Below are 13,367 nucleotides of genomic sequence, written 5' to 3'. Positions count from 1 at the left end.
TCACTATTAGCTTCTAGAAAAACTAGTGTGAACTGACTGACACAGGTTAAGTAACACAGAATGTTTGCACGCCCCACAGTCAAATCAAACAATGGGTGATTTTACTCAGGGTAAACCAACTGAAATTAATGAATATGACATTAGGTGCATTAATTTCAACAGATCTGTTATTGATAAAGCTTGAACACTACTCAATATTTTTCATTAGTTCACACATTCAGTTGAAAATCAACTGTTCTGTGATGAAGTGATGAAAGAACATAAATGCACGTGCAACTCAGTCCTCAGCAGTTTCTGTATTTGCCTACCTTCACCCTCCTCCTCTTCTTCAACATCCTCTTCTTCTTCATCTTCCTCCTCCTCTTCCTCCTCTTCATCTTCTTCATCTTCTGGAATACTCTCTACTGTCTGACCATCGTCATCCTCTTCATCTTCCTCCTCCTCCTCAACATCCACCCCCTCTTCATCATCCACTTCTTCGGGCTGGTCTTCTTCCACTTCTGCTTCATCAGAATATGGACCCTCCTGGTGAACGGACGTCCGATCAGGAGAAATGGGCTCAAAGTAATCCTCTCTGTGATCAACATCGTCCTCTTTCTCCCCAACCACTGGAAAGATTGGAATCCACAGCAAAATTAATTTAAACAACTGCCATTTTCAAAAAGAAAGAGAAAGCAGACAACAAAAACTAAACAACTAATACCCATAGTGTAATTTAATGTTCTGCTAAGAGAATCCTGTGTATTTTCCATGCAATTTAAATCTTCAAGCTAGGATGCTAATAAACTGCTGCTTTGGTTTTGTAGTTTTAAGGCAAGGTTAGCCTCCATGGACCAATACAGATGTTTGCCAATTCTCCCGTATGGAGCAGCCTAATAGATGCATCATATCTCCTGTCACAACTGCCACTTCCCAGTGGTGAATTCAGTTGCAGCTGGAAAATATGCCTACTACTAGAAAAACAGCAACACTTTCTCCTCACTTAAATTATGCATGCATGAGGACACAAGTGAGAAAGAAATGGAAAGAAAGTTACGTTCCAAAATACCTGATACGGGCATTGGCTCATCTTCATCATCATCAGGAGGAGGGGGGCCTGGTGGAGTTCTTGGGCCTCTAGGCTGTGGTCGTGGAGGACTGCCATTAAACTGATCCTCTTTCTCTCCATCAGCTGTAAAAAAAGGCATATAAAGGAGCTTATAAATAAAGATAAATAAATTCATGGGAAGCCTGTGGCATCACTTGGGAAGTTGCTGAAAATGAACCACTCAGTAAAAAACTGTAGTGGTGCATGCATTAACTTACAGATCACAGACAAAAACCTCAGCTGAAAGAAGTAATGAGATACAAACGTTTTAGACGGAGATGGTTTAACTTCTATGGGGGGGGGTCACTTCTATTTACATTTCTTTTAAAAGAAAAAAAGAATTTTAGCTGGATTCGTTTTGGAATGCTTACCAGGTTTCGGAGTTCTTTTCAAAGCTGCTTGTTGCTGAGGAGGGGGTGGTGGCGGAGGCGGCGGAGGGGGAGAGTCCCTATCATGGCTTATTACTCTGTCAACAGAGCCATATATTGCAAGCGTCAAGCAGTTGTACCAGCCTCTCAGAACTAATCCGTCAGTGTTGACCTAAAGGAGGAGAGAGAACATAAAAGAAACAAAGATAAACCTTTAACTTGCTGCACCTACACTACAAGCTCAGTACCAGTATATCTTTACAATGAAATATAGTTCCAGCTATGCCATTGTTAGATTTCACTTACATGTCACAGTAGGATATAAATGCACTTTGCAAATACATGAGGCACAGAATCCTGTAATAGTTTTGAAAGCCTCAGCTTTTTTTATATAAAAAGACAGGTGAGCTGTGATGTGAGGGGCATGGGCTGGGCAGAGGGATGTGACTTGATGAGAGTCCCATGGGTCAGATAGAGAGGACTTAAAGGTCACCTTCTGCTTGTGAGCCAGAGGTTCTCCACGGCTGGCCTATGTGCACAGGTTCTCTAACACACACACACATGAGACAGCATCTGGCTGTATAATGCTGGTTCCCCCTACCATGTGCACTTGGCCCACTCAGACCAAATGTTTCTAATGGGCTTCAGATGGCCTGCACTGCATCACACAATCGACTAAAGCTAATCGTGTCTCCCCCAGAGCATTTCTTAGATGACACTTTGTTTTTAATAAAGAGTGGGAACCAGGTGAGCACCTCTGGGGAAGGGCATTCGAAATGTGATCCTCCTAGACTGAGAAGGCAATTCCTCTGCTCATCACCTCCTTATTTCAAATGATTGTGGGACTCTGATGAGGAGACTCTGATGAAGATCAAAGGATTGAGGCAGGCTCATGAGGTAGATGGCAGTCCTTCAGATAGGTAACAACCAGCACTCTGAACTGCTCTTGGAAACAGACTAGCCACTGGTATGCATGTTTAAGAACTGTTGAGAAATGCTTTCTATAGTTGGCCCTAGTGAAAAACCTAGCAACTGTGTTTTGCACTAATGAAACTTTCTGAGAAGAAAGTACCCCAAGAACATCCCAACACAGCCCAGTGTAGAGGTTACCAGCCTCTCTCTGTACAGGAGTTGTCACTAGAAGGGTCAATCTCAGAATTTACAAGTGATCATTACCTTGGCATTAGGTCTGAAAATTATTGAAGAGTTCTCATCATACTCCAGGCTGTTAAAACAGAAATATGTGTTAAAGGTCAAAGAAACTGCACCAACATCTTTTACAACCAGATTCACAGTGGTACTTTTTCCAAGCAATATCTAATGAGAATGAGAATTATCTATTTTTATAATTAGTAGTAGAATAGAGAAACTCAAAGCCTACATTTTCATTTACTTCAACAGCTTACTTCATAAACAAGAAACAAGGAAACTAGTAGCCAGGCTTACATGGCTTGACTTAGCCCTGGTTAAGTCTTACAATGGCACCAAGATTATGAAAGAACTGCTTACCTTCCTAGCCTATCAAATACAGGGGCACTTGGTTTGCTGACATTGTTGAAAAACAGGTCTAACTGAAATGTGTGAGGAGATGTTTCACTGAGAAGAAAGCCAAAGTGTAGAAAATTATTTTACAGAACCACAATAAACAAGATAATCAAGCCTTAAAATACCAATTATTATATAGCCACAATCTGCAAGAAGTAAAGAAGTGGGGAGCTTTTTAATAGTATTTGACTATAAAATTAATAAGCCACAACTCAAGGGGAGGTGGAGAAGGGTAATGAGGAAGCACACAGCTCGTTCTCAATCCAATAGCTTACAGTTTATCATGACATCTCATCAGGCCATTATCTAATAAAGCTAGCATTGTTGGATTCAAAGGTAAATCATACATTGTTATACATTTAATTTTTTTTCACTATCTTAACCATCACATTTGTAATTTTAGGCAAGCTCATCACTTATGTAAGAGGCCTGCAGATCTGTGACTGCACCTCCACCACACATGTGCTATTTGACACTGCACAGATTTGATAAATGATCGTAAATGCTTGCGGTCAATAAAGACCCTGATTTCCATAAACCCCCACTGCAAAACCACATCCCCTTTCACCACGCTAAATACCATTCTAAAGGGATTCCCCAAACCTTGGAAGTAACTTTTGGGAAAGGCAGACAGAAACTGCCACCAGGAGGAAGATGTGGGTGAGCACACTTCTTACTTCCCTTTCCTGATTTGTTCTAATCCTACTTCGACATAATACCCCAATAGGGCAAATAAGGGCTGGAGCTAACCAAAACTGTCTCCAAGCTATGGTTTGCCAATTCACTTCAAACTAAATGAACTTTCCAGGTCTGTGCTAGCCTTGTATTAGGATTGCACAAATCCACTCACCAGTTCATCAGGGTCAAGTGACCCTGGCATTCTGGCTATGGCCACTGTCTTGACGCAATCTAGATCCCTCTCTGAGTTCTCATATTGCCCTAAGCTTTGGAAAAGGCTGATTCCAGGGGCTAGTGCTGGATGGATCTAGGAGACCCAAGTTCAACTCTTTCCGTCATTGTGTGGCCAAGGGCAAGTTTCTTCCACATCTCTATGATGGGAGCTACAAGGTTGTTGGGAAGGAGAACATAACAAAATACTTTCCAAATTTAAAATGCTCTTCAAATAACCACTGGTAGGTAGCTGCTAACTACCTCCTTGCTTCAGATGACATTGAGGGAGCGACTGCCTGGTATGAGATCACAGAAGAACAAGAATGAGAGCCTGAACACTCCGGCCCCCATATGTACACCATGTAGGTAATTTTTGTTCCTGTACCACATTTGAGTTTGACTTTGAGACTCTTCTGTAAGCCTTTGTTTAATTTGCTTTGAGAGGCACTAGGTGCTAGAAAGCAGGATGTCTATATTCTAAATAAAGAATTCAATTAATCAACTTGCACTTACCCATAAGCTCTGTTTTCAGGTAAGTTAGAATGAGCTCTTACTCCTGGAGGGATGACACGTACTTCATTGATGTAAACCACACATGGAAAGCGAACCACATCTACATTACTACTTTGCTATCAAAAACAAAAACAAAGTGAACAAAATTCATGAAGGTTAAAATATATGGCACAGCGCCCAGAAATTGTCTAAAAGGCCTGCAATGATATGACAGCTGTATCCACCCATTTTTCCTGACAAGTGCCACCCACACTAGGCTGCTTACCATTTGCAGCAGGCAAGGACATAAAAAATAAAATTCAGAGGTGACCTTCAGCCACTGAGAGCAGCTTTTGAAGAGTACAAATTAATTTTGCTTTTGTTATATTAATAGTTGCCTACCTTTTTAATGAGTAATTTAATGGAATGCATCCCATACTGAGATGCATTGCAATATTCTTTTTATATACAGTAAGTCTCTAAACTATCTTTCACTCACTTCACACAACCACAGCCTAAGGCATTATCTGGGCTGCTGTGATGTCATGGAATATTCACAACTACTACAGGAAGGGGTGGTCAAACATTGCTGTTAAAAAATGAATGTTCGATGTTCTCAAAGAGACAGAAAAAGCTATATTCTGACATCAGGTAACTGAGGTGCAGGAAGAGAAGATGAACCAAGAGGATGATTGGATGAACAGAAAGAATAGACAATGATCCATCAGGGAACTGAGGAACACACAAAAAGTTTACAATGTGCTACAGGAAAGAGGAGAAAGCAAAACAAAAGGTGTATATGCTGAAAACCTAGTACAGTACTTGGCCAAAACAAAAGGAAAGCTGCATGATATTAGTGTGAAACACGGTAGTAAAAGAACAAGAAAAGCATGAAGATTTAAAGCTTCACACAATGACTCAGTCACCTATCAGTATTTTAATGTAAATTTAATGGCCATAGCATGCCTTTATAAAGTTACATCTTGCTACAGATGATGCAGTTAAAAAGTAACCACTACCAGAGGAAGCCTTTCACCAATTCCTTAGGCTGCCATCCTAAAAAATACAGCTGGCTGTTAAGCAAATTGTTTTAATGTTTTTAAAGCTAAGTAATTTTAAGAATGGAATAAAAAAAGTCTACAACTTCTGCTGGTTTTTTGTTTGTTTTGCTCTTCTATTATTGTAATGTACACCATACAGAGGAATTTTATTGAAGGGAAGCACAGAATATTTTTTCTAAATTAATACATTTGTGGCCTATGAAGTCAAACACAACCTACTAGTGACTCTCTAACCTTCTTGTTTCCTACTTGCCCGAAAAATGGCATATTATTGATTTTAGGTGCCTTGAGCACTATTTGGTGGGAAGGCATAATACAAATGTAACGAACAAATAATATACTGAACTAACTGTCAGTATATACTGAAGTGTTGTCAACATCTGATAGATACATGAATCTGATAAGAAACATGGCAAGCAAGCTTGGAGGGTAAAAAGGAATGCCTCCACTATATGTAAGCATACTCTATATATACCCCCAGCCTTCCCCAAGGCCAGATGTTGCTTGGCTTCAGCTCCCATTTAACAGTCAGCATTTTCACAAGCATCCTCCATCTGATCTTCATAAGTCTAAGAACACTACAGTCCATCTAATGAATATTTCACTATAAGCACAAGTAGCAACTTCACATGCTCCACATTTGTTGAGTAAGCAAGTGTCTTAGTCTGTGAAGGTCAAGAGGCAAAGTTTAATACAAACTGCAGCATAAATCTGGTTATACTTGCATGATGAAATGTACTGAAATCCAAATAAATGTTCCTAACCCAACATATGGGTCATTTGGCATGCATAGACTCCCCTTTCTCCAAAAAAATAGGCATGCATATGTGTACCGGATATGTATGAGAAAATATTTGAAAATGGTATCCAGCAGTTCACAGGCAACCAAATTTGACAAATTAATGCTAGTGTCTGTGTAGTTAGCTGCAACAGCACAAACAATAATTTGACAATATTGCTAGAACTCAGTACACCTCACCTGTATTATCATTTTCACAGAAACAAATGATATCTCACACAGGGAATAGAAGGGACTCTACCTGCTCCCTATATCTCACCAAGCCATATAACAGACTGCATTGCATACTTGTGCTTTTGGCAGATTAGAGTAGAGAAAGAGAAAGACAGTAGATGCATTCTACTTTTCACACTATCTCACAACTTAAGAGACTCAAAAGATTTGTTTTACCCAACCTACTAGTGCAGGAGAAAAGAGTGCTGGGCCAGATTCCTATGTCAAGACCGGGGGCATCAGAAGCACCGCTACAGCAACATGCAGATAATTCAGCTGCTTGGAAAGCACGTAGTACTGGACTTTGATGGCTCTATACATTAAGAGTTTTTAACCTCTCTCATCAATAATCTCCTCTACATAATAACATACAAATAGTGGTAAAGGGTAAAGGGACCCCTGACTATTAGGTCCAGTCGTGACCGACTCTGGGGTTGTGGCACTCATCTCGCTTTATTGGCCAAGGGAGCCAGTGTACAGCTTCCGGGTCACAAATAGGGCAATACAAATTGTCAGTAAGGCTTCACATACTTAAGATCTCCAATTAGCCTGTGATTATTTTGACTTAAACTATTGTTGTTACTCCCACTTCAACTGGCTTTTTCTATCCCAGGGGCAGGGAACTATGGCCCTCCTGATGCTGCCAAACTGCAACTCCCATTTCCTCCCACTACTGGCTACATCGGTTGGGCTGGCATAACTTGGAATTCAACAATATTCAGAGTGTGTTATCATGGGTTATAATCTATGTTAGTAATTGCCACAGAGTAGCAGTTATTTCAGATCAAACAACACCTAGACAATTGACAGGCTTTTGATTTTTATTAAAGGTAAGGCATCTCATTCCTATGGTCGAAACCTCCCCCCCCCCCCAAAAAAAAAAATATGAAAAAGAAATATGTTTACACTTGTACATGCGTGTGAACCTCTATACAAGACGCAGATGCACCTACTAAAGAAGGAAACGGGTCAGAGCTGTCACCAGTTTCCTTTGTGGGGAAAGGGGCTCTAGCCCCGCCCCGAGGGTCCGACCTCTCTGCATAAAATCAACCCTCGTCCCTGGAGCAAAAAAGACTAAAACTCCGCTACGCCCGTCCTCTTTGGGCGCCCGTCAAGCAGAAGGAAACGGCCCTCGCCTCCCCCGTTACCTCTGTGCTCTGGTGCTTGAAAGTGTCTAAAAACAGAAGCTCCGTTGTTGTGTCCGCCGCCATTTTCCTTCGGCGGAAGCACCTCGCCTGACACGAGAAGCACTTCCGGAGTCAAGGAGGAACGGCAAGCGGCGGAGTGGGGAGCGCATGCGCACTAAGCTTCTTTTCAGCCGTTCGTAAAATAGATGCTTCTCAGCTGCTGCTTTTCCTCCTAAATTTGCCGCTTGGCTAAAAGCAGATCAATGTGCCTATATATTGTTGGAGAAGCAAAGGCAGCGTAGTTGTGGGGGGTGCGGTTAAGGCATGCTATGCAGTGGCGTAGCGTGGGGGGTGCAGGGGGGGCCGGCCGCACCGGGCGCAACATCTGGGGGTTAGGGTTAGGGGGCGCAAATCCACGGGTTAGGGGGCGCAAATTACTTGCCTTGCCCCGGGTGCTGACAACCCACGCTACGCCACTGAATGCTATGCAATGTGCCCTTACTTGGGAATAATCCCCATTAATCAAGTGCGTTGTTTCAGAGTCATCTTTCTACGTGGGATCGGGGTTTAGACCTCTGCAGCCTTACTTGGGAGTAAGAAGCATTTGGTACAGGGAGAGCGCCTTCCGAGTAAACAGGGCGTCCAGCTGCGGAAGTTGGGTGAAGAGGAACAAAACTCCTGCACCTTTAATAATTGTGTGTTAGAGGGGATCTCAGTAGGTGTGGCTTGTTATGCTGCTACACCTGCTGAAATTCCCTCTTTCACACAATTATTAAAGGCTCAGCAGCTCTACTCTACAAATTTGTTTCATAAAATGTATATACCACTTAATTGCAGGGGTGGGTCTCAAAATGAAGTTGCATAGAATCCGCTCCTGGGAGTAAACTCCTTTAAACAGTGAGAATTGCTTCAACTGAACCTGCATAGGATCCAACTACGCTCCTGTGCATACAGTGGTACCATAGGGTTACATACGCTTCAGGTTACATACGCTTCAGGTTACATACGCTTCAGGTTACAGACTCCACTAACCCAGAAATAGTGCTTCAGGTTAAGAACTTTGCTTCAGGATGAGAACAGAAATTGTGCTCCGGCGGCGCGGCAGCAGCAGGAGGCCCCATTAGCTAAAGTGGTGCTTCAGGTTAAGAACAGTTTCAGGTTAAGTACGTACCTCCGGAACGAATTAAGTACTTAACCCAAGGTACCACTGTACATTTCTTCCTCTCATAACAGGTAGGGTACCACTGTACTTGTGTCTGAGTAAACAGCGATACGTGCTTCTAACATAGGCGCCGACTCCATGGGGCTTGAGGGGGCCCGAGCCCCCTCAAAAATTCGTTTGGGGGGGCTCAGCCCCCCCAATAATCTCGGGCGCCCCTCCAGCGGAGCGCCGCCGCCGCGCTGGCTCTGCCTGTCGACGCTTGGCGCGTCCGCGGCTTTTATAGGGCGCCCGGCGCGCACCAGCTCGATAACGGGCACCGGCGCGGCGGGGGGCGCCGGGCCGGGGGAGGGGGGCGGCCGGCCTGTCTCCTTGGCAACCCCATTGAGCAGCGCCGGCTCCCCCGGGAGGGCCATCCCCCCGCGCCGCCGATCGCCAACACCGCCGACGCTGTGGCTGCCCGAGCCCGACCCGGAGCCCGAGCCTGAGCCCAAGCCCGTCAGTCAGTCAGTCAGGAAGGAAGGAAGGAAGGAGAAATGGGGAGACGAGGGAGGAAAATTGCGCGCAGGGTGAAGAAAGGAGAAGGCGAACGAGACGAGCTTCCAACCCAAAAAAGGGCTGGAAGACTGGGAGGATGAAGGATCGGGAAAGAAAGCGCCGCCTTCCCCGCCCGCAACGTCGCCCGCTTGTCATTGGCAGCTCAGCGGGCGCCCAGAGGGGCTGGGCACCGGCGCAGGGCCGCTCCACAGCCGCGGAGGACAGCTGCACGGCTAGCAAGGTGCGCCGCGTAGAGCGCGGCCCTTGTGTGGCCCGGTGGCCAGGCAAGCTCGGGCGGGGACCCCCATGCGAATCTAAGACGGGAGAAGAGGGCAGAGCAAAGGGGGTCCCTTCCCCAACTCCGGCTCTGAGACTTCCCTGCGCCCCAGAAAAGCGAAAGGATTTTCTCTTTTTTTTAATAAATATTTTATTAAAAATACAAAGTTAGAAACATACACTGAAGAAAAAAGTAAAAGAACAAGAAAAAGAAAAAAAGAAAAAGAAAAACAAGAAAAGAAAACCAACCATTCAACACATTTTTTATATAACTAACTGGACTTCCTCGCATCTCCCTTACCCTGCATTCTTTATAATAAAGATATCAGCAAATTATTACATTGTTTCGTACCTTATTTTGTACTTTTCAAATACTATACCTCTAAATTTAACATACTTTTCATCAGTTACTTATATCTTAAATTAAACATAGTATTGCCTTAGATTTTGACCCTTTCTTACTTAAAATATAATTTCCTGTTTCCCAAATCTAATTGCTGAAGCTATAGTTTCCGAATCGTTTAAATTTTTAACATTCATACAACTTATATTGTTTTTGTAAATAGTCCTTAAATTTTTTCCAGTCCTCTTCCGTTGTTTCTTCTCCCAAATCTCGGATTCTGCCAGTCATTTCAGCCAGTTCCATGTAGTCCATCAATTGCGTCTGCCACTCTTCCAGTGTGGGCAAATCTTGTGTCTTCCAATATTTTGCGATAAGTATTCTTGCTGCTGTAGTTGCATACATAAAGGAAGTTCTATCCTTCTTTAACACTTTCTGGCCAACAATGCCCAAGAGGAAGGCCTCTGGTTTCTTGGGAAAGGTATACTTAAATACCTTTTTTAACTCATTATAGATCATTTCCCAGAAGGCCTTCACTTTTGGACAAGTCCACCAGAGGTGAAAGAATGTCCCTTCAGCCTCCTTACATTTCCAACATTTATTATCAGACAGGTGATATATTTTTGCAAGCTTGACTGGGGTCATGTACCACCTATAAATCATTTTCATAATATTTTCCTTCAAGGCATTACATGCCGTGAATTTCATTCCGGTGGTCCATAACCTTTCCCAGTCCTCAAACATGATGTTATACCCAATATCCTGAGCCCATTTTATCATGGCTGATTTGACTGTCTCATCCTGAGTGATTTTCTCTTCAACCTGCCCTCCATCCTCTTGCAGAAAACTCTTTGCCTGCCCTGCCCGTATCTCGTTTTTGCTTTTTAATTCCACACACGCACCCTTCGGACTTCGCGCGCCCTAGCCAGAGACCCCCGGCCGTCCCCGTCGCGCAATCGGCTGGATCTCCCTTCAGCAGGCCGTGCTCACAACTCGGCCCAGGGACCCCCAGCAGCGGATCTCCGGCTCAGCTGAAGAATCCGGCAACAAGCCCCCTCCTCCCCAATCGCTCCGCCAAAATACGCTCCAAACCCCCCCAGATAGGCCGCCGGCCGCCAAGTCTCGTGGCGCCCTGAGCGAGGGTCTCTCCCCAACACCGCCACCTCGAACTGCGTTCTCCCGGCTACCCGAGCGAACCAGCGGCAGGACCCCGGTATGGGCCCCCCCAATATTTTTTATAAGTCGGCGCCCCTGGCTTCTAAATGTGTGTAGACTTGCTGAAAGTAATTCTATAATCCTCAAACCATTGAACGTTGACAATAACAAGAGCGCCACATCGCAGGCAAACTATGATGTGATAAACATTTATTTACAACCATACTGCTTATAAGCCAGCCTGTACTTGTGGAAGATCTGGTAAAAGTCAGATCCAGGATTTTAAAAATGTGTCCTTTTGAATTCACATTATTATTATTATTATTATTATTATTGACAAACTATCATACCATCCACCACCACCCCTAAAAACCTACCATTAAATCACAGGCCACATCAGTCTCGGAGGACTGAACGGTATAAATCACATATCTTGTGCTTTTGGGGGCAGAAACATGGATCCAAAACCGTACTCCGTCATGCCTGACCTTGGCCATGTCGGCGGAGGCTGATGGGAGTTGGGAGTCCTATAACATCAGAATGGAGAGAAATGCCCTAACTACAGTATTGCTACGTCGGGATTCTCCCTAACTCCCAGAGGCCCAACAGGGAAACCTGTTAGATAAGATTGCTCTGTGACTCTCTTCCCCGCAGCCACCCCCTTTTGGCACGGTGACTCTGGCCAGAGGCTAAGAAGGAGCTCTTCAAATCCGAAGCAGCCTCCCACGCGCAACAATCTCGCAGGCGAGCGAGCTGCAGTGCAGTGCGCAGACTCAAAATGTTCCATTGAGAAGAGATGTTGGTAATTTTTTTATGAATGGCAGCCGGTGCAGAGACAGTTCGCCCGTAGCCGCTGTGTGCAGACGGGCAAGAATTGCCAGTCTGGAATGACTGACGATATTTTCCCTCCGTGTGTTAGTGTGTGTCTCCGATTGTTGCTTACGGTGCGAAATCATTTGCCCTGAAAAAGAGGGCGGGGAGTCCTGGAAACACTGAGCAAGTTAATTCCGAGCGCGGCGGCTCCCTCCTCCCAAACCTGATCGCCCAGTCCGGCGGCGCCACAAAGCTCCTGCTCGGGCACTGCTTCCTGCAGGCAGCTGCCCGCCCGGAACTGCGCGCATGGCTTTGCAGCAGCTGCTTCTCCCGCAGAGAGCGGGAGGGCGGCACGATGGAGCTGAAAAAAGGCTAAAAAGTGAAATCGGATTGGGATGGGATGGGCATGGAAGGCGGGTCGTCGCGACTCGCGGCTCCTTTCTTCTGGAAATCGCATAAGCAAGTAGGAGAGCCACCAAAGAGCTCCAAAATAAAGAGCACACTGTGAGGTTCTATGAAAATGGCATCTGTCTGAAATCAGTAGCCAAAGCACGCACCACCACCACCCCTTCAAAAAAAAGGGGGGACAATGTGCTCCGTATTAACATGAAAAGGAAATATATATAAGCCAGCAACCCTGTCTTGAAACAGGCCACAGGGGGGTAAGACTATTCCCACGCAAAATACTCTCTTCCTCCGCCCTCGCCTTTTCCTGGTTTTGTTTTGCGCTCTGCTGGTGAGTCTGTAGCGCACAAATCTCAGGCACTCCGCAAAAAAAAATTAATGCTCTTGTGCCATCATCATGTGGGAAGAGACCTACCACGCCAAGTTGGTTGTCTAACTTGTCTCCGCCTTGCCATTCCCTAGAAACAAAAAAAGCTGCCTTATTCCGAGTCAGAACAATGGATCGATCTAGAGATGCGCCCAGACTCACAGGGTTTCTAAACGGTTTCTCCAGATCTACTTGGGGATGTTGGGAATTGAACCTGGGGAACCCCCTGCATGTGACCCTTCTCCATTGTTTCCGAATAAGCGTCTGGAACTATTATTAATATTACATTTATTGGTCGCTTTTTTGCCACGGCGACTCAAAGCGACTTTTGAGCAAACAAACACACACAATGGGATGGGACTGTAAACCCGCATTCAGTTCAATAGTAGGTATTCTAAGGCTGAAATCCTATGGCCACTTTATTGGGAGCAAACCCCGTTAAACTCAAAGGGACTTAACCTTTGGGTAGGATTGCACTGCAAGTGCTCAGGATTTGGGGTTGTTTTTCACAGAAGCAAAGAATAGGGAAGAGACCCCAAGGGTCATCTAGTCCAACCCCCTGCAATGCAGGAATCGCAAGTGGAGCATACATGACAGACTGCGCCAGCCATCTGTTTTAGGGCACTGTGTGTTCTCAATTTATGTTTTGTCATTTTCTGCTTCATTAAGCCGCCCAGAGAAAGGTGTTACTGTCCATCCTTCTATAAAAATAAGAAACCACGCTTAATTCGG

General features: G+C 44.7%; 1 protein-coding gene across 2 annotated transcripts in view; it reads right to left on the bottom strand.

Moving 5' to 3' along the window:
* The window catches only part of VIRMA (vir like m6A methyltransferase associated), a 28,978-nt gene extending 21,273 nt beyond the window's left edge, over positions 1–7,705 (bottom strand). Inside the window, exons 1-7 of one of the 2 annotated variants that reach the window (XM_083517192.1) lie at positions 7,605–7,705; positions 4,405–4,520; positions 2,965–3,051; positions 2,632–2,680; positions 1,459–1,627; positions 1,049–1,171; positions 309–608 (exon numbers count right to left, since the gene is read on the bottom strand). In XM_083517192.1, coding sequence (XP_083373318.1) covers positions 309–608; positions 1,049–1,171; positions 1,459–1,627; positions 2,632–2,680; positions 2,965–3,051; positions 4,405–4,520; positions 7,605–7,667 — 907 coding nt within the window. In that variant the 5' untranslated portion in view covers positions 7,668–7,705. The remainder of the gene's footprint in view (positions 1–308; positions 609–1,048; positions 1,172–1,458; positions 1,628–2,631; positions 2,681–2,964; positions 3,052–4,404; positions 4,521–7,604) is intronic. The other variant, XM_083517191.1, reaches the window with a different exon arrangement.
* Positions 7,706–13,367: the final 5,662 nt, after the last annotated feature.

Source organism: Podarcis liolepis, assembly GCF_965112155.1.
Source record: "Podarcis liolepis genome assembly, chromosome: 8".
Classification (NCBI taxonomy): Eukaryota; Metazoa; Chordata; class Lepidosauria; order Squamata; family Lacertidae; genus Podarcis; species Podarcis liolepis.
This window is presented reverse-complemented; position numbering and strand designations above follow the sequence as displayed.